We start from the raw sequence: 20,507 nt of genomic DNA, 5'->3' as shown, positions 1-20,507 counted from the left end.
CATGAAATTATAGAAACCAATAGCTAACAAAATTATGAAAATCCGTGATGTAAAGATCTTTGTCACAAACACAGCTATTACTCCGCCACATGTCGATATCTGAATATCGCAGTAATCATCTGCGTGACGCTGCAAATTACCTAAAGGTTACCGAAACTGTCATCGGATGCCTTGATACAAAAAGCGAACAAATTCCATCCATTAGTTTGGGGGATATCGCAAGAATACTCGCTGTGACCTTGAAAATTATCCGAAGATCACTGAATTCGACTGGCGTTAGACACACTTTCCCGACATACATTTAAGCAGAATATATTAATTCTTTCTGGTGTTTTCGCACTAAAAAGTTAGACATGTGCAAACAAAACAATTTTTGCTGTAAACTCAAAATGAGCACAAGTTCCCCAATCAACTGGTGTAGGGGGAATCCCGCCAATACACCTTGATATAAAATTGGATCAAAATCTATTAATTCTTTCTTGATTTATCGCGCTAACAATGTTTATATTGGAAAAACCCTCAGATTTTTGTCATGACCTTACACATTTTCTCAAGGTCACTAAATTCAATTGGTGACGGTGAATCTCTCCACGACACCTTGGTATCAAATTTGAACAAAATCCACCATTTCTTTCTTCAGCTAACGCACCAACAATCTTTATATTGGCAAATCCCTCAGATTTTTGCTGTGACCTTGCAAAATATATCAAGGTCACAAAATTCAACTGCAGTCGGTGAATCTCGCCACGACACCTTGGTACCAAATTTGAACAAAATCCATCACTTCTTTCTTGAGTTAAGGCACTAACAATCTTTATGTTGGCAAATCCCTCAGATTTTTGCTGTGACCTTGCAAATTATCTCAAGGTCACTCAATTCAACTGGTGTCTATGAATCTCGCTACGACACCTTGGTACCAAATTTAAACAAAATCCATCACTTCTTTCTTGAGTTATCGCCCTAACAATCTTTATATTGGCTAATCCCTCAGATTTTTGCTGTGACCTTGCAAATTATCTCGAGGTCACTCAATTCAACTGGTGTCTGTGAATCTCGCTACGACACCTTGGTACCAAATTTAAACAGAATCAATCATTTCTTTCTTGAGTTATCGCCCTAACAAGCTTATACGATGAAATGCAATGAAAAACGAACACACGCGTATTTACGAACGATTAAAACTGTTATTACAATGTACGTAAATATTTATTTCATTTTACCGCAACTAAAATCATTACAATTTACGTCAATTTTTATTACAATTTGCGTATTACAATTTACGTCAATTTTTATTACAATTTACGTCAATTTTTATTACAATTTACGTTTTTATTACAATTTACGTCAAGGGTTATTACAATTTGCTGCAAGTATTACAATTTACGTTTTTATTACAATTTACGTCTTAACAATCTATTTAGCATATACTGCTACCCATAATGTCCAAAACATACTGTGTGGGATTTAGATCTGTAGTCCTGGCAGGCCAAGGTAGAGCACGATATGGCCTAGCATTGTTGTCCATGAAGACAGGCTCTGTGTTCAGAGGTTGGTCATCGATATGTGCTACAGCAATCCTGTCTCAGATGTTAATAATATGCGCATGTATTCAATAGACCGTGGTCTATTCAGTTGACTTTCTGAGTTAGTGAATGAGTGAGTTTAGTTTTACGCCGCACCTAGCAATATTCCAGCTATATGGCGGCGGTCTGTAAATAATCGAGTCTGGACCAGACAATCGTTGACTGTCTGAGGTCAAGTTTACAGTCATGTGACAGACACATTAATCTGGACCAAAATAAATGGACTTTCTTCGGACCAGTGGACCCTTCCCCATGACCCCAAATTCCAGTGACTTCGATTTTGACACCATACTGCTTGGTGCTCTGTCGACAACTGTGGATGTTCGATGTCTGGCTTTATACCCGACCGCTGTACGCGGTTTCGGACCGTTCTGTGGGACAAACGACGATGTGGAAGCCACTCTGTTTTCAGTATGCCACTTGACATGAACAGATGGAGTCTAAGAAGAGCTGTACCCTTGTCACTCGTGGTCGACCTGACGTTTCTTAACGTCATTAGTTTGCTGACGTTTTCTGGCCAGTCGGCTGACAGTCGATGGATAACAATCAGCATCTCGCAATGTCCGTCAATGACATGACATTCAATAACCAGCCATCTTTTAGCAGTTGTTAGTTGCGGAGGCCCCATGCGTGCTTATTAACATCGTAATCAATTGGTGTTCCAAGTTACCGAGCTGGAGGAACAGCTTACTGAAACTTGATACTTGCTTAATAACGGTTACACGTATTGCAAGAGATGATCGCCTTTGATGTATATAGAAACACAAGGTATGGTGTGGTCGAAGGGCCAAAATGGACATACAAACATAAACATGATATTAATATACATGGCTATATAGGGGTTAAAAATCATATGTCAAGCCGAAGACCCGGGTTCGAATCCCCACATGGGTATAATGTGTGAAGCGCATTTCTGGTGTCCCCCGCCGTGATATTGCTGGAATATTGCTATAAAAGCGGCGTAAAACTAAAATCAGTCAGTCAGTCAGTAACAATCATATGTGCCGCGATGTTTTTCCACGTGTTTATATCAGATATATGTTCTCAACGGCATCCATCCGAAAATGCTGTCACTCCACCTTAGGTTTTAGCCTGGTGGCACCTGATCTAAATCAATCATTACCTGTGATCTGGTTAGTTATGTTTCTAGCTGATGTGGGTAAGCAAGTCAAAGGTAATTTACTATTTGACCGTTATTCAATATATCCTCTCTAAGATGTTTTTGAGACGCAACGCGTATGCATGTCATATATACGTGATATAGCAACAACTGACAATCAGTATTCTGCTTCTTTGAAGACAAGCACGTATATATGCATGTATTATCATGGACAATGAATACAGTTATGTACAGTCTTGGGGGCCCTGGCACTTACTAAATGTTTTAGGCGGTAACTTTGAGTTTGTGATACTCGTAGTTTACCAGGCGTACAGTATTGCCTATAAAGATGTTGAGCTAATAATGTTCCCACTTGGAATATCAAAACATAATTGGTTGCAGAAACGGAATAACAGCAGCCCTGACAACATAATGTTCTCCCCGTTTGAGTCAGTGAGTGAGTTTGGTTTTACGCCGCATTTAGCAATATTCCAGCAATATCACGGCTGGGGATACCAGAACTGAGCTTCACACATTGTACCCATGTGGGGAATCGAACCCGGGTCTTCGGCGTGACGAGCGTACGCTTTAACCACTAGGCTACCCCACCGCCCCTCTCCCCGTTTGAAACACTGGTCTTTGCTCACAAACCGGTTTGTCAGATCTGGATTCTCGTTACTAACAGGCTGACGTTATACACCCGGAATATTAATGAACGCTCTCAATGTAAAGAAATCAATTGGGTTGATTGAATGCAGTGCAACACGTCAACTGAACTGTCTGCACAATTCCGCCATCAGTCTGATTGCAAAGTCTGCGTATACCAGTCGACACCATGGTGGCTCTTTGGGCTGTGATAGCATATTTCCTTGGGCTACAAGTGCACAGGTCGTCCGCGTCTGGATGTCAGCATGGAGAGATGAAGCAGGGTTTTAAAGTAACGTCAGCTGTGTACAGGGAGGACCGAGGGGTCTCCCTTTACAGATGCATTGCTCATTGCCAGATGACGAAGACATGCGAGTCCATCAACTACCACACTAGGTCCAAGTCCTGCGGTCTTTTGGACACTGATGTTCCAAGTCTGTCCAGAGATGAAGGCTACATATTTGTTCCAATGAAATCATTTCACAAGGTAAGAAGGCATTCGTTTTTATGTTGCTCTTAATCTCTCTAGTAAGTCAACTGACTCCACTATGAACAGTAGAAGGGTTCTAGGGCACACTAAACGTTTTGTCGTCCAACATCTAACATAACAGACTGTTATGTGATATTAGTTGACCCAGTGCTTCACGTAACCCCTCCTGAGGTATGTTATAGAAGATACGGTGCTCAGTGAGCCCTACTGCTAGTCGTAAGAGGCTACTGAGCTGACACCGTACGTATTGCGGTTTAGAACTGGCCAAAAGATAAATCACTGGATTGTCTGATCCAGTCGTTAGTATTTACGTAGGACTATTGCTTAAGTTGGTATTACCAATAACCTAAGAATATTTGATTAAATATCAGTTTAAAACCTAAATTGTCTCGGTCACATAGAGGTTATCCCATTTGAGTGTTTTGGATGGTAATTATCTGTAGTAGGAATAAGCAGTTATCCAAATATTTTCTTCTCATTCCCGCTGTCGTTGAGCTTCTGTCAGTCTTTTCAGTCCCTTGTCGTCTGTAGTGGCTTAAAGCAATGCATGTGGTGTACCATGGATGTGGCTTTTTAAAATCTACAGCCATAGGCTTCAGCTCAAGGCGATACATAATTTGATGATGCACGTGCATTTCATGTAGGGTGCGTTTTAACGATTCACTGTAGACATGAGTGTAACGTTACGTTTTTGTTCAATGTTTCTTTTTTCAAACTTTTTGTCGTCGGCAACCATTCCCCCACATGTTGGCATTCAGCATGGATTGGTTTGTGTCAAATATGTTCCTAAAATTCAACTTTTTCCTATGTATAGTTTCTTTTTTTTGAAGAGTATATATGATGTTCACAATGAATCCGGATGTACTAACGATGTATACTCTGAAGAGGGATCAGACAGATAGACAGACAAGAATTTTATTGTATTCCCACATACAGTTTACAGAGTTATGCAGAAGTGTTTTTCATCTCTTAGTCCATCTCAAGTCCATTGTTCTCATCCCTTTATGTACTGGCATGTGTTAGAAACAATGACAGATTTCTGATATTTTGTTCAAAGCACGAACATAATAAATTCAAGAGCTACATCGGGGAGGAAGTGTGTGTGTGTGTGGGGGATGCGGTAACAGGTAATAATCTGGTATATATTTCTTTTTATGTATGATATTCACAATGAATAAGAATGTACTAACGATGTATTCTCTGAAGCGGTCGTTTGTTAATTTCATCTTTAGGGTGGGGCACTGAAGGAGTAAGTTTTTGAGTGAAGGTCACGTTTAGTGGCGTTGTCATCCAAGTAGTCCTTCTTTCTTGAAGATCCGGGTTAGAATATTGATCTTCAGTAACTCATACTTGTAAGAGGCGACTAACGGGATCAGTTGGTCAGGCTCACTGACTTGGTTGACACATGTCATCGGTTCCCAATTGCGCAGATCGATTCTCATGCTGTTGATCACTGGATTCTCTGGTCCAGACTCGGTTATTTACAGACCGCCGCCATATAGCTGGAATATTGCTGAGTGCAGCGTAAAACTAAACTCACTCACTCGCTCACTCTTTCTTGGGTGCTGAACCAGCATCTTTGAAGATGCGGGATAGAGCTGTCCTTCAGCAACCTATGCTTGTCGTACGAGGCGCCTAGCGGCATTGACTGCTCTTGCTCGCCGGTTGATGCATGTCATGTTATCATTATATGTAATAGCCCAAATTGACCGGATAGATTGGTGTTCATGATGTCAATCACTGGATTGTCTGGCCCAGGCTCGACTTTTTACATACGGACGTCATCTAGCTGGAATATTGCTGAGTACGTCTTTAAACAGAACAAAACAAACTGAACCAGCCACAATGTTCTTATGACATATTTAACAGTTTTTACCCATGTTAGGGAAAAGCAAGCATGAGATCAGGTTAATTAAAATGGTGATCATATTGATTTCGTACACAGCGATAGAGGTATGATGTTTCTGTTCTGAAATTGCATTAGACATGTGTCTTTCAAAGTTGGATGTCTTGAAGCTGTCTTGTATCTGGCAATTTTCTCAAACCGGAAGTGTCCTTATACTGGAAGCAGCCGCACATACACATACACACGCATGCACGTCGTCATATGAGCGAAATATTCTCAAGCACGACGTTAAACCCAATTTCACCTCACCTCACCTTATACTGGACATGTATATGTTAGGGTATCTAAGGGCGCCTTGTTGTGTTTGTACTACAGTCGATACAACTTGGACCCAATATCGATAATTGTGACACCTGACACGATGGCTTTTCAATGAAACCCACCACTTCAAATATGAAAGCGGTACTCTTCTAGTGTGTTTATGCATGTATTGCTTTGATAATATTATGGACAATATTTCGTGTTGGCGACAAAAATAGGTATCTGCTACGTATTTTCATATAATTTGTCAAAATTCGCAACGCTCCGTTTCAACATGAGGGACTAATATGGAGTGAACTAAGCCATAGTCTTTCAGAGTAAATCCCTCAGCTATCAAGTTCTTACACGAATTTTGCATGCGGTGCGATCCGAAGCGATTAAGATAGGTAGGCCTCCTATTTTTGACGCAACGCAAATGAACTCGCATGAGGAATTCCCCTGATGACGTCATTCGAATAAGGTATTTCCCCAACACGTTGACAATCAGGTAAGGTTATTTCCTCATCTTTCGATAAAAATATGCGATTCCAATTGCAGACAGGGTGTGTTTTGATGAGATATTATTTATAATGTGTTTCTGCGCCTGTCTGTGCATAACATATACAATAATATGACAAACCTTTGATAAAAATCATTCTCAGAACAAGCTTCTTCAAGATGCTTATAAAAGTCTTATGAAAAATGAAATTGCCCAGATATTTCATGAGGCTCAATTTGGTTCACGTCAACAGAACCCTCAGAACTATGTTCCCCAGGGAAGTCAGTACTGCTCAAATTCTATATATGTGGAATTTGTAATGCCAGAGTCTATGAGAGAACAATGTTGGTATGAAAGTAAATATTTTCTACATACTCTTAGTTCAATATTTCGAAAACACATAAAAGATTTATGTTATTTAATTCCCTAATAATTCCCTTATAAGACGATTATATGTTCCTTCAAGTAATCTTTGTTGGTTTAAGGGATGTACCCACCATCTCCGTGTTCTGTTCTCTTCCTCATGCACAGAAACTGCTAGGAATTTTCCTCCATCTGATATTCATCCGTCTTATATCGCAGATGATCGCACCTAGTGTATTGGAAAAGACGCACTCGGTAACGCATGCGTCAAAAAATGCGGACGTAGTGTAAATCCAGCCTAATCAGGGAGAATCTGGGATTTGAACCGAAGATCGTAGGATTCTGACACGCCTGAGAGACGCAACTCCCATTGGCAACTGGGCAACCGGGCAACTCGCGTTTCCAGATTTTAAACACTAGTCTATATTCAAAGAGTCAATTGTAGTTTTTTTATGTTGTAAATGATACATTTTCAAAGATAATCTTTTCACAACTTTCATTTCAGTCTTTGGAAGGTAGATGTTCCAAATTCAACTGTAGTTCTGGTAAGAAATGTATAGTGAACAGACTACACCGGGCGTCATGTGTGGTGGGTAAGTTTCTACAGTCTCAAGGAATATTCTTGGCGACTTCGGTTGCTTACTTGGTTTGGGTTCGACAGATTCTAGTTTTTTTTAGTTATTATTATTGGGTGTCGATAGTGAGTTGAACTCCATGCTACCAATCATGCCATACATAATGGACCACATAAATACTTCATGTCTAGCATTGCATTCTATAAACATGTCACAATAAACCCCGTAATTACTTCGAAACTGTTTAGGTTCGTTAGATTCATGACAAATATCACCAGTTTTTCCAATGTTCAATGGTGGCCACAGAGTACGTCAATTCCGACGAACAGTCATTAGTACGAGATTAGGGTTTCGATTTCTATAGATCAACTGATTACCGACATCGATTGATGTTTCAGTTCAGTTACAGGGGAAAGGGCGTAATTCGATTTCGTCATCACCGCACGTGACAAATATAGGCATAGCGTATATATTTTGTACAACAGAGCGATTCACACAGACACCGATAGTTTGGTCGCTTATGCTTTGCTTTACATTGCTCCCTACCTACAGTCACTAGCAGCTGAAGGGATGGCATAAATCCAGCTAGAGAACCATGCAGGAAGCATAATTAAATTACATTTGTGACGTCATTCCATTGTCTGTTCGCTCCATTACTTTTCAGGAATGGAGCGATGTGTACCAGTTTCAAAATAAAACCTTCATTTTGTCATTTTGACATTTAATTTTGATAACAGAAATATTCCCAATACTTCGAATCCTAACTCTCCATTCCTTAAAAATAATGTGCCTCGGCCCCTTCGGGGCCTCGGCTCCATTATTTTTAAGGAATGGAGAGTTACTCGGACATTACCCTCTACGTATTGTACGTCCCCACGGTCTCCAGTATCGTTGCCCAACTACCGTTGCTGGCGATCTCTTGCCAATCGTTATCTCTTGACGTTAATTGTTAGTGAATTGTTTTAATTCTCCTTGATCTAGTTTTAACAAATACGTGATGACATAGTAATTTTACTGCCCTTCATTGACAGGGTTCTTAAATTATTTCCTTTTTAAGAGTTTGGAACTAGTTTAACTCACGATACGGCTGAAATATTGCCTCACGAACGTACAAAATGCAGTTGAGACACATTCGTGTTACATTACACCCTGGTCTAGAACTGGAGTGAGTGCGTGAACGAGAGAATAAGTGGATGGATGAAATAGTATGAGTGGGTGAATGAGAGAGAATGAGAGAGTGAGTGAGAGAACATGAGTGGTCGAGTATCACCATAGGTGAGTGAATGACAATACAAATACATTCAGCCCAAGATGAATGACTTTACACGTTTGACCAGAACACGAGGTGCTTCCAGCACTCCAGCCGACTACGGGCTGTGGCAATCCTCGAGTGCAGGACAACGCTAGCGTGACTGTGACGGGACGCGACGTGGGTGACGTGGCAACCTACAGCTGCAACCCCGGCAAGATGATGTGCGGAGCTCCAACAGTTGAATGCCAGGCAGCAGGAAGATGGACGACATCGGACTTCCGGTGCCAAAGTGAATATGTGCCCGTGGTATGGTTGATAAAGTAGTCCTATTACATCTATCAAATTATTGTTATCAGACATAAAGTTTAGAAAAATACTTTTGACCAAAAGCTTGAGATTGCACCATTTTGTACTTCAGTTGCACAGATTCCCCCATATTGTATATTTGTTGTCAGAGATAGTGTCAGTTTGGTCGCTCGCATTTGTTTCTCTGTCACATACACCACGCGACGTCGTATTTCTGGTCTTACAATCAGCGTCTCTTGGTAACTATGTCGTGACAAACCTCAAACTAGTATATTTATAATTCGTCATCGACATCCATACTTTGGAGTTAACATTAATAAGCAAATTCAGTGCATTCAATGTATTCACACCATCAAAATTTATCAGTGTGCTAAATAATGTTGATTGTATACTCGTGGAAGACTGTTAATTCGAGGGGAACAATCGCCAAGCGATCTTGTCTGCCGCCATGGTACAGTGTACAGTAAAAAAGGTTCCAACTAAAGCTCGCTCTTCATTTATTTCTCGCTCAATGGCGGGATCCTGGTATCGCTGATACACACAGCAGTATCTTAATCAGCGCATGAGTTAATGAGTGAGTGGGTGAGTGAGTAAGTGAGTGAGTGACTAAACGATCGAGTTAATCCCATAAAATGTGATATGTTTAAAGGCGCTATATCACACCACACTTCTCTGAAAATGAATAATGCATTTATCTCAATAATACTATCAGCCCTCAGTGAAACCAGCACATAATGTATGCAAAAAATATACGTATTTAGAGTACAGTATAAGTTCGAGTGCATTAATACCACGTTGCATTAAATCGACTCTCGTGCCCTCAACTGATCGAAAATCATTTCAATCGAATCCCATAGAGTTACGTCCCTTGGAGCGCTCTTTACGAATATTCTATAACGCAACTTGTGTTTGAAACCAGTTCGGCAAACACCGACAACACCGCGTGCAACAGTTTTCGATGTACGGAGCAAGTGTTCCCTGTTTGGAAGCTGCTCTCCTGGAAGTTTCAATTGTCGATTTCAGACAGGACTTAAAGGATAATAAGTCTTTTACTGCATCAATAGGAAACTAAAGTGAGTGCATATGACCCAGTATGTATATTATAGGCCAAAATATTGTCGAAAATGTGTGAAATTTTGCCTTTAGACAAACAGGTCTAATCATGACAGAACCATATTGTGAGTGATTTGTCTGGATGAGTGAGTATTGTTTTACTACTATTGTATCAGATGCAAGGTGGGGTGACTGAGTGAGTGAGTATTGTTTTACGACAGTAAGGCAATACAGGTGAGGTGAGGTGAAATTGGGTTTAACGTCGTGCTTGAGAATATTTCGTGTGTATGTGTATGTGCGGCTGCTTGTACTAGCCCAGACTTAAGCTGGTTTTATAGTGCTAGCCCACTGGGATACCATGCCGCAGTGAAGCATGGATACCCCACTCAGACACATTATACTGACTCGAGCCGACCAGTCCTTGCCGTACCCATTAACGCCGAGCGCCAGGCAGGGACCAACAAGTACCATATTTTAACGTCTTTTGGTATGACGCGGTCGGGGATCGAACCCGCGACCTTCCGCTCTCCGGGCGGACGCTTTAACCGCTACACCACGGAGGCGGTCGTAAGGCAATACAACCACAGTAACGCCCTCGGTAAATGAGTGAGTTAGTGAGTGATTTCTGTGTTTCCACTCTTCCACAGCTGTAATGCAATACAACCACGGGGACACCCTCGGTGGCTTACGACTAGTGTACCTGTAATGCAAATGAAATCCATTTATGGCGACGAGGAGGCACTTAACCAACGGGGGCAAACAATTTCAAATCACTGGATGATAATATATTTTATGAAATGGGTAATCTTGGTTCACCACAGGTGGAATGGATGGCTGCCTGCTTGTTAACCAAGGAATCCTCGGTAGTGCTGACTGAAATAGAACATGCTATGCAAGTGAGTACCACATCATCATCAGATTGCACCATCACAACATATCGTCATCGTCGTCATCGTCATCATCATCATCATCATCATCATCATCATCATCTTCATCATCATCATCATCATCATCATCATCTTCATCATCATCATCATCATCATCGCCATCGTCGTCGTCGCCGTAGTCATCGTCCTCCTTCTCCATCATCCTTCTCCATCATCTCTGTTCTGTAAAAAAATGGAAACTGAAAAACAAATATTGTTTCCCTCTGTTGTATTATAACTATCCGTTGAACTCTTTTCGCTGTTGACTTTATTGAAAGTTTCTACGTTACTACAACATGCGCGCACGATAATGCTGAACGGGAACTGGGAGGGTGGGTAGTGACAGTGTAGACCGACAAAGCCACCAGCTCGCCTGGTCCACATAATAATCGCATTTACAACATAGCAATACAGAACAAACCGTGGTGTACAAAGCCATTTGAGGAAAACACACTTATTTATGACATGAAAAAACATTACCGTTAGTAGTATACACAATGGTGGAACTGCATCAGGTCCTTCCAAGTCCCTAATGCAGTTCCACCATTGTGTATACTACAACTGAGGTGCATGCAAGATTTGATGAAAATCGGTTTAATTGTTTCTGAAATATTGACTATTAAGTGAGCACGGGGTCGGTCGGGAAAAGGCAAAATGTCCATTTTTTTGGCGTAATTAAGTCTTAGTTAATCGAATGAAGTCATCGAGAGTGTTGCTAGAGCGTAACCATCGAGAATATTCCCAATGCCGTTTTCCTATAGCGTAACCATCTGACGAGATGCATGCACAATTTCCTGAAAATCGGTCTAATAGTTTAGGAAATAATCACTTTTTAGTGAGCATGGGGTCGGTCTGGCGAAAGGTTAACAATCCAACGTATTGTCGTACTTGCAATATATTAGCGACGCGAGGGGTGTTTTCAGCTGAATGAAACGCAGCTCTTGGCAGTTCCGTTCGAGCTGCATTGCTACCATCTCGTTCGGACGTACTTGTAGCGATGTGTGAGCTGTCTGAAGGTGAATGAAACGCAAGTCTCGGCAGTCATCACCTCGCTACCGTCTCGGGGGGTTGCTTTGAGTGAGCGCTGTGGACAAGTATAAGTGTGTGCGTGTGTGTGTGTCTCGGTTCGGCTAAGATGATGCAGGACCGGCTGACTAGCGAGGCTACAGATGTCTGAAGGTGAATGAAACGCATCTCTCGGCAGTTCCCCCAGGTCGCTTCGCTGCCGTCTCGGTAGCACTGAGCGAGCTCTGTGGGTGAGTCGCAGTGTGTGTGTGTGTGTGTGTGTGTGTGTGTGTGTGTGTGTGTGTGTGTGTGTGTGTGTGTGTGTGTGTGTGTGTGTGTGTGTGTGTGTGTGTGTGTGTGTGTGTGTGTGTGTGTGTGTGTGTGTGTGTGTGTGTCTCGGCTGGGCTATTCGCCTACAGCTCGCTGAGCTGGCTGGTCGGCTCGCTACGTTATGTTGATATCTGCGAAACAATTTATTGTGAATCTCCTTCTATGATTTGTTTGGTTTTCGTAATGAAGGTTTATCGGGCCTGTTGCTTCCCTTGTTCTATGAATTTTTTTTCTCGTCTTCGCTGATGATGGCATTTTTACGAGACTTGGTTCGAATCTCTTGTTTCATTCTGTGATATTTTGCGATTTCTGATAGCACCAAATGAAACTCTTCCTCAGAGATTTTAGAGTCGGTGAGTGTGGTGGAAATATGAACCTCTATCGTGTTTAACTTCGCTTCGGCTAGAATTCTAATTTCGTCTTGTTTCAATGCTTTACGTTGCAGTCTGCGAGATACGAACTAGAGGGTTAATCCCATCAACCCTGCCATTCCAGCTGTTATTTCGATGTCTAGCACCACGGGAGCAGCCAGGATGGTGGATAATAACCCGACATCTGCTACGCCTAATACCATGCCGACGGAAACCAGAGCGCTGTCAACACCGTCCACGGAATTGACAGCCCTGTGATTTTTTTCCCGTAATGCCGACCGCGTATCGCGTTCACGTTCTAGTTGTTGTTTGATCTCGCATATCTGTCGCAGTGTTTTTGCTACTTCATCCACGACTGGGTACAGTCCCATCCTATATATAATATTTATTTTTTTATAAAATAATATTTCATTGGTTTTCCGTCAATCATTGATGAATATATTTTAAGCTAATGAAACACAAGTGCTCGGATAAAAAAAATGTTCCAGAGTAAAATGTTAGGTTCTGAAAAAACCATGACCGCGTGTCCCGAGATCGGCTAGCATTAGGTTGGGATAATGGTTCATCTCGTTTATATATAATGTCTTACGAAATGGTTTTCAATTGATTATCGGATAATTGCTCGGACGTGCACTTCAAACCCATGAGATGTATGTTGTTGAGTAGAAAAATTTCGGTGAGCGATATTGTGTCTTCCATGGTCACAGTGACTCCATGCAGACTGGTGTAGGCGTTAACGTTACCCGCACATAACGGAGCAAACTTGGTATTGTTGTCGCTTGGCCCAGCAGAGTCTGATCCCTTCACGATTTCAAAGACGTCACGCGCCGATGGCGGTTCGCGGAGGTAGACTTGGATGTACAGCATGGATTTCGCTGGCAGATTTTCCAGGACGTTTACCACGCTGTCGAATTCCGACACCATCTGCAATCCCACGTTTTGCATCCTGGGTTTGCTCGACAGCATGTGGGCTATTCTTTGCCTCAACATGCTGATGATCGACGCCTGGTCGAAAGTTGACTATGTGTTTTGCGTGGAGTTGTACATGGCTCTGAGCGACATGCAACTGAGGATGCACAACGAGGTGGGTGAAATCGTCATCACAACAAGCGATCAAAAGTTGGGTGTCAACCCTGATATCAACGTGAGTCACGTTGCACCCCCCTCCGGTGAAACGGGGATCATGACTCCATTTCCGGAGCCCAGCGTTCATCCCGCATTACCACACCCATCATCATCCGTACAGGCCATGTTCGAAAATCAGCAACACGTCAATCGTAAAACAGCGCTGGTTGTCAGTGTGATCGCGGTCGGACTGTACCTCATTTGGTTAAAACTGTCTTAGCGGTGACATACACCAGACCCGCCATGGCGACGACAAAAGCTCACAGGTTTTGACCGAGCCACGTGACCATTTTCGGCAAGAAGCCTAACAACCAGGAAACGATGCTGCCCAAGATGCTTGGCAGCGCTTTGGTGGCTTTGACGGCAAGTTTAGCCAGGGGCTCGCCGAGAGATTCCAAATGATTCTTGATCCAGTCTCTGACGTCGCTGCTGCCTGGTGATGATGATGATGATGATGGGCTTGTTGGTGGAGGTGTGCCTCCCGTCAGCGATACGATCAGAGTCTATATGATGAAGCCCAAAGCCGTCAGAAGCTGGCGATGGTTATTCCTTGTTCCCGAAACAGAATTCGGATCCTGTCGGCCAACGTGGTGTCCTCGTTCAAGACTCGGTCGATGGTTTCATGCACGCGGCTGATCTGCGATTTGAGGGCTTCATGGTTGGAGGAAACGGCTTCCAATCGGGTCCTTCTCTCGTCTTCTAGGTCACGCAATCTTTTCTTGATGATGTTTTTGGTGGCTTCGTCATCGTCCACGATCCTGAGTTTTCTTTTCTCATGAGCGATGTGCTCGTCGATTTCGTTCAGTTTACCCATGTTGTTCACGAGTTACCCACGCACGTTTTTCAAGGCTCCATCTAGACCCCGAAGTTCCCTAAGAAAATATTCGAAACCGTTCGAGTATGTGGTCAATATTTTTTCGATTTGGCGTGGTGGGGCATTTCTCTCGGGTTGTCGGCAACGACGGCATCACTGAGTTCGGTCCTTACGTTTTGCAGATCTCGGACGACCTTCGGCGGAAGTTGTTTGGGTCGTGCGCCGCCGTAATCTCGCATGTTTAATTCTTCACGTATCAGTTGACTACCGCCATATCGACTAGCGTTGACAGGGCGAGCGGTTTTCTTGTGTGTTTGTTCACAAGATCGATCTCCAGATGAGCTCTCAATTGCAGCGTCCCTTTGTTGTCGATTTTGAACTTCGGATAGTCATGTCCCAATGGTTCGACCTAATTTTTATCGCTCAATAGGGCATCGTAATTATCGTCCTCGGCCTGCTTTAAAAGCTCGTTGGCCATGGTGTCGCCCATGAACGAGGTATCCATGGCTGCTGCTGCATCATCGTTGTTCAGCTGGTGTACGTCGAAATCGTCCATGAGAATATCGTCCGCCAATTTTCTTATTTTTTATATCAAACTTATAAAATACATAGTTTCAATATCCTGTACGACCGCGTGTTGCGACACCGGACGATCGTCAAGGACAAGAGTGACACGCTGTGGAACATCAACCTGAACGTGCCGGCTGGATCGATGAAAGGCATCTTGATCATTCCCGTGGCGGAATACGAGCAGTTTCGAAGAAACAGCAAACTCACTTGGAATCCCGAGATCACAAAAGTGGAAGTGACAATCGAAGGCGTGCCCAACCAGCTGTTCGGCAAGGCATGCGAGCTTATCAGCAATGAGACGAGAGAAGAAAACTACCAGCCGTCAAGTGACACTCGCCGGAAGTCAACGACATCGTCAAAGACCTGGGTTTACCCTACGTGACGCTCGGTAAGTACTTGGATAAGCATTACGCGCTGTGGCTGGACATGCGATCAACGGACGACGACAGGCTGCACGGCAGCGGACGTCGCATCAACAATGGCAGCAAGGGGATCACCATCCAAATCGCCCAAAAAGCTCAAAATCCGGCCGGCTCACTATTGTTTCGCCAGACCGACCCCATGCTCACTAAAACGTGATTATTTCCTAAACTATTACAACGATTTTCAGGAAATTTTGCATGCATCTCGGCAGATGGTTACGCTCTAGCAACACTCTCGATGACTTCATTTGATTAACTAAGACTTAATTACGACAAAAAGTTGGACATTTTGCCTTTTCCCTACCGACCCCCATTCTCTTCCCACAGAGGTAACTCCTGTCATATTTTCCTACGTAACCTCTGTTCTAATACGGCCATATTTCCCGGTTCTCGTAAAATCCCCTAGCGGCAAAAGATCGCAACACGAATTATCTCCCTTCTTTCTATCCAATCAGAACACCTGTTACATCGACTTAGATTCAACTTGACTAACACAAGCAAATGTGGGGCCACAAATATCCCCCATCTGCCGGGGACTTGTGTTGATGTTACACACAAGACGTTTACTGGCTAGCTTGTCCGTTGTCAACGAGGGCGATGGAGACGCCACTGATCGGCCATAACATGACTGAGTTCTGTCTAGAAGAAACGTTTGCGCATCGCGCAGGGGAAGAAATTTAGTTTTTCTCGAAGCATACGGAAATTACCGAGGCCTTGCGAATGATCACTTTTGAAACAACGTCGCTGATTGCACAACTAAATCTGATTGTCTCCAATCACGAGTCTTGAACGCTCACACCGTGAAAGGGCCGTATTAGAACAGAGGTTACGTAGGAAAATATGACAGGAGTAACCTCTGTGGGAAGAGAATGACCGACCCCGTGCTCACTTAATAGTCAATAGTTCAGAAACTATTCAACCGATTTTCATCAAATTTTGCATGCGGCTCAGTTGTAGTATACACAATGGTGGAACTGCATTAGGGACTTACCAAGGCCTTAATTTGGAAAATTAAGGCCTTGGGAAGGCCGTGATGCAGTTCCACCATTGAGTATACTTCTCCGTTATTTCAGGTTGTCACCATAGAGATTGAAAGTCAAGACACTATAGACAATCATCCTCGATTGGAGATATTACTCGATGCGAAGGAAGCAAAGTGGTTCAAAGGAGGAGGAACTTCGTGGATCCAGCTCGAAACGTACAAGTTTCAGGCGGATGGACGCATCACCTTGAACATCACGTTCACCGCTGACAGGATTGAAGTAAATAGCATTGCAGTACCATCTGACACATCGACAGAGACGGTAGCCAGGCTTAGAGTAACTATAATGTGATGCTAGAACATAGTTCTGTATGGAATAAGTATAATCTGATACAACGAAATAGAGCAAAATTCTGTGTAGAATAAGTATAATGTGATACAACGAAATAGAGCATAGTTCTGTGTAGAATAAGTATAATCTGATGCAACGAAATAGAGCAAAGTTCTCGGTAGAATAGGTTTAATCTGATACAACGAAATAGAGCATATTTCTGTGTGGAATAAATATAATCTGATACAACGAAATAGTGCATAGTTCTGTGTATAATATGTATAATCTGATACAACGAAATAGAGCATAGTTCTGTGCAGAATAAGTATAATCCTATACGACAAAATAGGACATATGTTTATTTAGAATAACTATACTCTGATACCACGAAGTATGACTTTGGTCTATTTAGAATAACTATGCTCTGATACCACGAAGTATGACATAGGTCTATATGGAATACCTATAATATGATACTACGAAATAGAGCATAGATCTGTGCAGAATAGGTATAATCCTATACGACAAAATGGGACATATGTTTATTTAGAATATCTGTACTCTGATACCACGAAGTATGACTTTGGTTTATTTAGAATAACTATACTCTGATACCACGAAGTGTGACATAGGTCTATATGGAATACCTATAATATGATACTACGAAATAGAGCATAGATCTGTGCAGAATAGGTATAATCCTATACGACAAAATGGGACATATGTTTATTTAGAATATCTTTACTCTGATACCACGAAGTATGACTTAGGTCTATATGGAATACCTATAATATGATACTACGAAATGGGACGTGGTTCTCTGTAGAATAGCTGAGAACTGATACGACAAAGTAGGACGTAGATCTGTGTGAAATAAATGCAATATGCAATTGGACATTGTCCTGTGTATAATAGTCACAATCTTATACAACGTAATAGGAAATAGTTATTTGTGAAATAACTATAATCTGAATCAGGACATAGTTTTGTGTACAATAATTATATTCGGATCTAATATACAACATATCTTTACTACAACTTGGCATATCATGTTTGCCGTTTTCATCTTTCAGGTGCGTACCAACGGAATACTGCACCCCAAAGAGCGTGTTGACATGCTCGAAGAAGCTTATAACATTGTCATCAGTTCTTCGAAGGACACGGATGCCATCCGTGTGAGCAACTGCTGCGAATAAGTAAACATATTTGATTTCATCTTGCTGAGAACTTAATTTTCAGTATTCGTAAATGTCATGTCTCCGGATATGACCACCGGATGACGACTCACCGATTTGTCGATGAATAGAGTTGCAGAACAACTTTGTAGAACAGTTATAATCTGATCACAACGAAATAGGACATAGTTCTGTGTCGAATACCTGTAATCTGACATACTGATATCATCTCGCTGGAAACATCAACCCAGCCTTTGTTCGTAAACGTTATGCCAGATCCTCACTGCACCAGCATCTCCGACCGATATGACCACCACATGACGACTCACTGGTTTTTCAATTAATATAGTTACAGAATAACTGGAGAGAATAACTATAACCTGAAACGGACCATAGTTTTGTGTGGAATAAATTGAATCTGTAAAAGGACATATACTGAACCAAAAACGTTCAGCACGTCTGTTGGAAAACTGCTTTACTACTGAACCAAGAATAGGCATGTTATGAAGGATTATGTATCGGTATAGGGGAACCATATGTCCACAAACTGAAAATGTCCGAACTGACCAAGCCATGATGACGTCACAGAATGCAGGGTGGGGTTGCAACCACCAAAATGAAACAGACCACTCAGTATCTTGTGTGGGTTCCTCGTGCGTTCACAACAACGTCGTCACATACTGCCCCTGAGATTGTTGACCTCGGCGACGGTGATATTGTTCCACTCCTGCATCAGGGCATGCTCAAGGTCACGGATGTTCAGCATGTTGGGGTGGTGTTCATGTACCCTTCTTCCAAGGATGTCCCACACATTCTCGCTCGGAACGGTTCTGGTGACCCTGCCGGCCAGGATAGTACTCTGATGTTGGGTACCTGCGATAACTGCATGGTTAGTCTCGCTGTGTGGGCTCTTGCATTGTTCTGTTGGAACAGGAACTGTGGACGATGCTGCATGAATGGAATGACGACTTGGTCTTGAGGGTTCCGTGGATTACCTCCAATTCCGTCTTCCCGTTCCAGTGCATGTCAGTCCACACTATTATACTTTCTCCACCGTAGCGGTTACGTTGAATGACGTTGGCGGCGTCGAATCGTTCACACCTTCGTCGCCACACTCGTTCTCTGTCATCCGCAAACTCAACACAGAATAGAGATTCGTCAGTGAATAATGTCTGGTTCCACCACTGCCGTCGCTAACACTGACGAATTTGCGCCCATCTCAGCCTTTCGTTTAAATGACGTACGTTGTGTCAACGGCACGCCATCTACTGGTCGTTGTGCATGTAAACATGCGGCATGAAGGCAATTTCGGACTGTCTGTCGTAGATCAGTGGCAAGAAGCGCTGCTCTCATCGTCCTGTGACGTCACCATATGACGATCCTCACGTGGGGTGGTTGCACGAGGACTTTCCACGAGGTCGATCTCCAACTTCACCAGCCTGTTGCACCCGTTGTCGAAGACACCGAAATGTGCTTTCATGGACCTTGTAGTGTCTGGCGACGTCCCTTAGACTGTATCCCGCATGTAGTCGTCCCATGGCTTCATGGCGTTGATTTTCATACAATCCGGGCCGACGCCCCATGGTCAGCTGCGTTTTATCACTGTTCGGTTTCTTGCACCAGTGTTGTCAGTGTGTGACATCCACCCTTTTATGCTCCTCAGGATTCACGCAATTGTCGTGAATTCACGACGTGATTTGTACGTGCGACATCCGGGTCGTCAACACGCTTCAACTAGTCAACATTTTTTTTATCAACCTGGACTTTTGGCACAAGCAAATCTTAATTTAAATCTTATTTTAAAAAGATAACTTTGGTTCAGTATAGTTGATAATGCTTATAATCTAAATAGGACATAGTTCTGTGTAGAATAGCCTTAATATGATGCAACGCTCAGAGCATTCCATTCGCCAGCCCAGTATGGTCAACGCTCCCTCTCACCCACGCGCTCATTGATCCACGGACGGTTTGTTACCAGATCATTTGATATGCTGAATAATAGTGATGGTGAAACAAAAATCAAGAATCTGTGTGAAGCAGATTCCAATTCTGTAACGTATTCTTTCTAATTTACAATAAAGTCATACCAGCTAGTAACGGTACATATTTTCCAAAAAGATACCAAACTATAAAATATAGAACTATAACAGTTTCCCCCAATATCGGAATAAATCTTATGCCATTTTAAGGTATGTACGTAATTGTGCTTCTAGGAGCTTGTAAGTTTAATCAAATCCGTCTGTACAACTTTCATGATTTATGAGTACCATCAACAATGCATTGAAAAAAACATAATGTTTTGTTTCCTTCAAATACCTGTGCACATTGTGTCTACCACCACGTTCGTTTAGCTCAATAGACCATGTAATAAAACTCGACTACTGGCGTTGTGTGTTATATTTCTCCTCACCTTTGGTAAGGGGTTAATAGTATTTACACACAATA

The 20,507-nt window shown here is 42.5% G+C and overlaps 1 protein-coding gene across 1 annotated transcript; it reads left to right on the top strand.

The window, feature by feature from the left end:
• The first annotated feature begins 8,299 nt into the window (after positions 1-8,299).
• Positions 8,300-20,440, top strand: LOC124267880. The gene is made up of 4 exons (XM_046702867.1): positions 8,300-8,958; positions 10,833-10,907; positions 16,648-16,836; positions 17,961-20,440. Exons 1-4 carry the CDS (start codon positions 8,869-8,871, stop codon positions 18,081-18,083), a joined length of 477 nt encoding a protein of 158 aa, XP_046558823.1. The 5' UTR covers positions 8,300-8,868; the 3' UTR covers positions 18,084-20,440.
• The last annotated feature ends 67 nt before the right edge of the window (positions 20,441-20,507 follow it).

The sequence above is a fragment of the Haliotis rubra genome, unplaced genomic scaffold, assembly GCF_003918875.1.
Source record: "Haliotis rubra isolate DU_JTF1 unplaced genomic scaffold, ASM391887v1 Scf1344, whole genome shotgun sequence".
Taxonomy (NCBI): Eukaryota; Metazoa; Mollusca; class Gastropoda; order Lepetellida; family Haliotidae; genus Haliotis; species Haliotis rubra.
Note: the sequence above shows the minus strand (reverse complement) of the source record. Positions and strands in the feature narration are given on the sequence as shown.

What these genes read in the sequence shown, in the direction of transcription:
- LOC124267880 (XM_046702867.1), top strand. Translation starts at nt 8,869, where the DNA reads ATGATGTGCGGAGCTCCAACAGTTGAATGCCAGGCAGCAGGAAGATGG. An exon ending in AAAGTGAATATGTGCCCGTG is followed by an intron (nt 8,959 to 10,832) that starts GTATGGTTGATA and finishes GGTTCACCACAG; the next exon opens with GTGGAATGGATGGCTGCCTG. An exon ending in AAATAGAACATGCTATGCAA is followed by an intron (nt 10,908 to 16,647) that starts GTGAGTACCACA and finishes CCGTTATTTCAG; the next exon opens with GTTGTCACCATAGAGATTGA.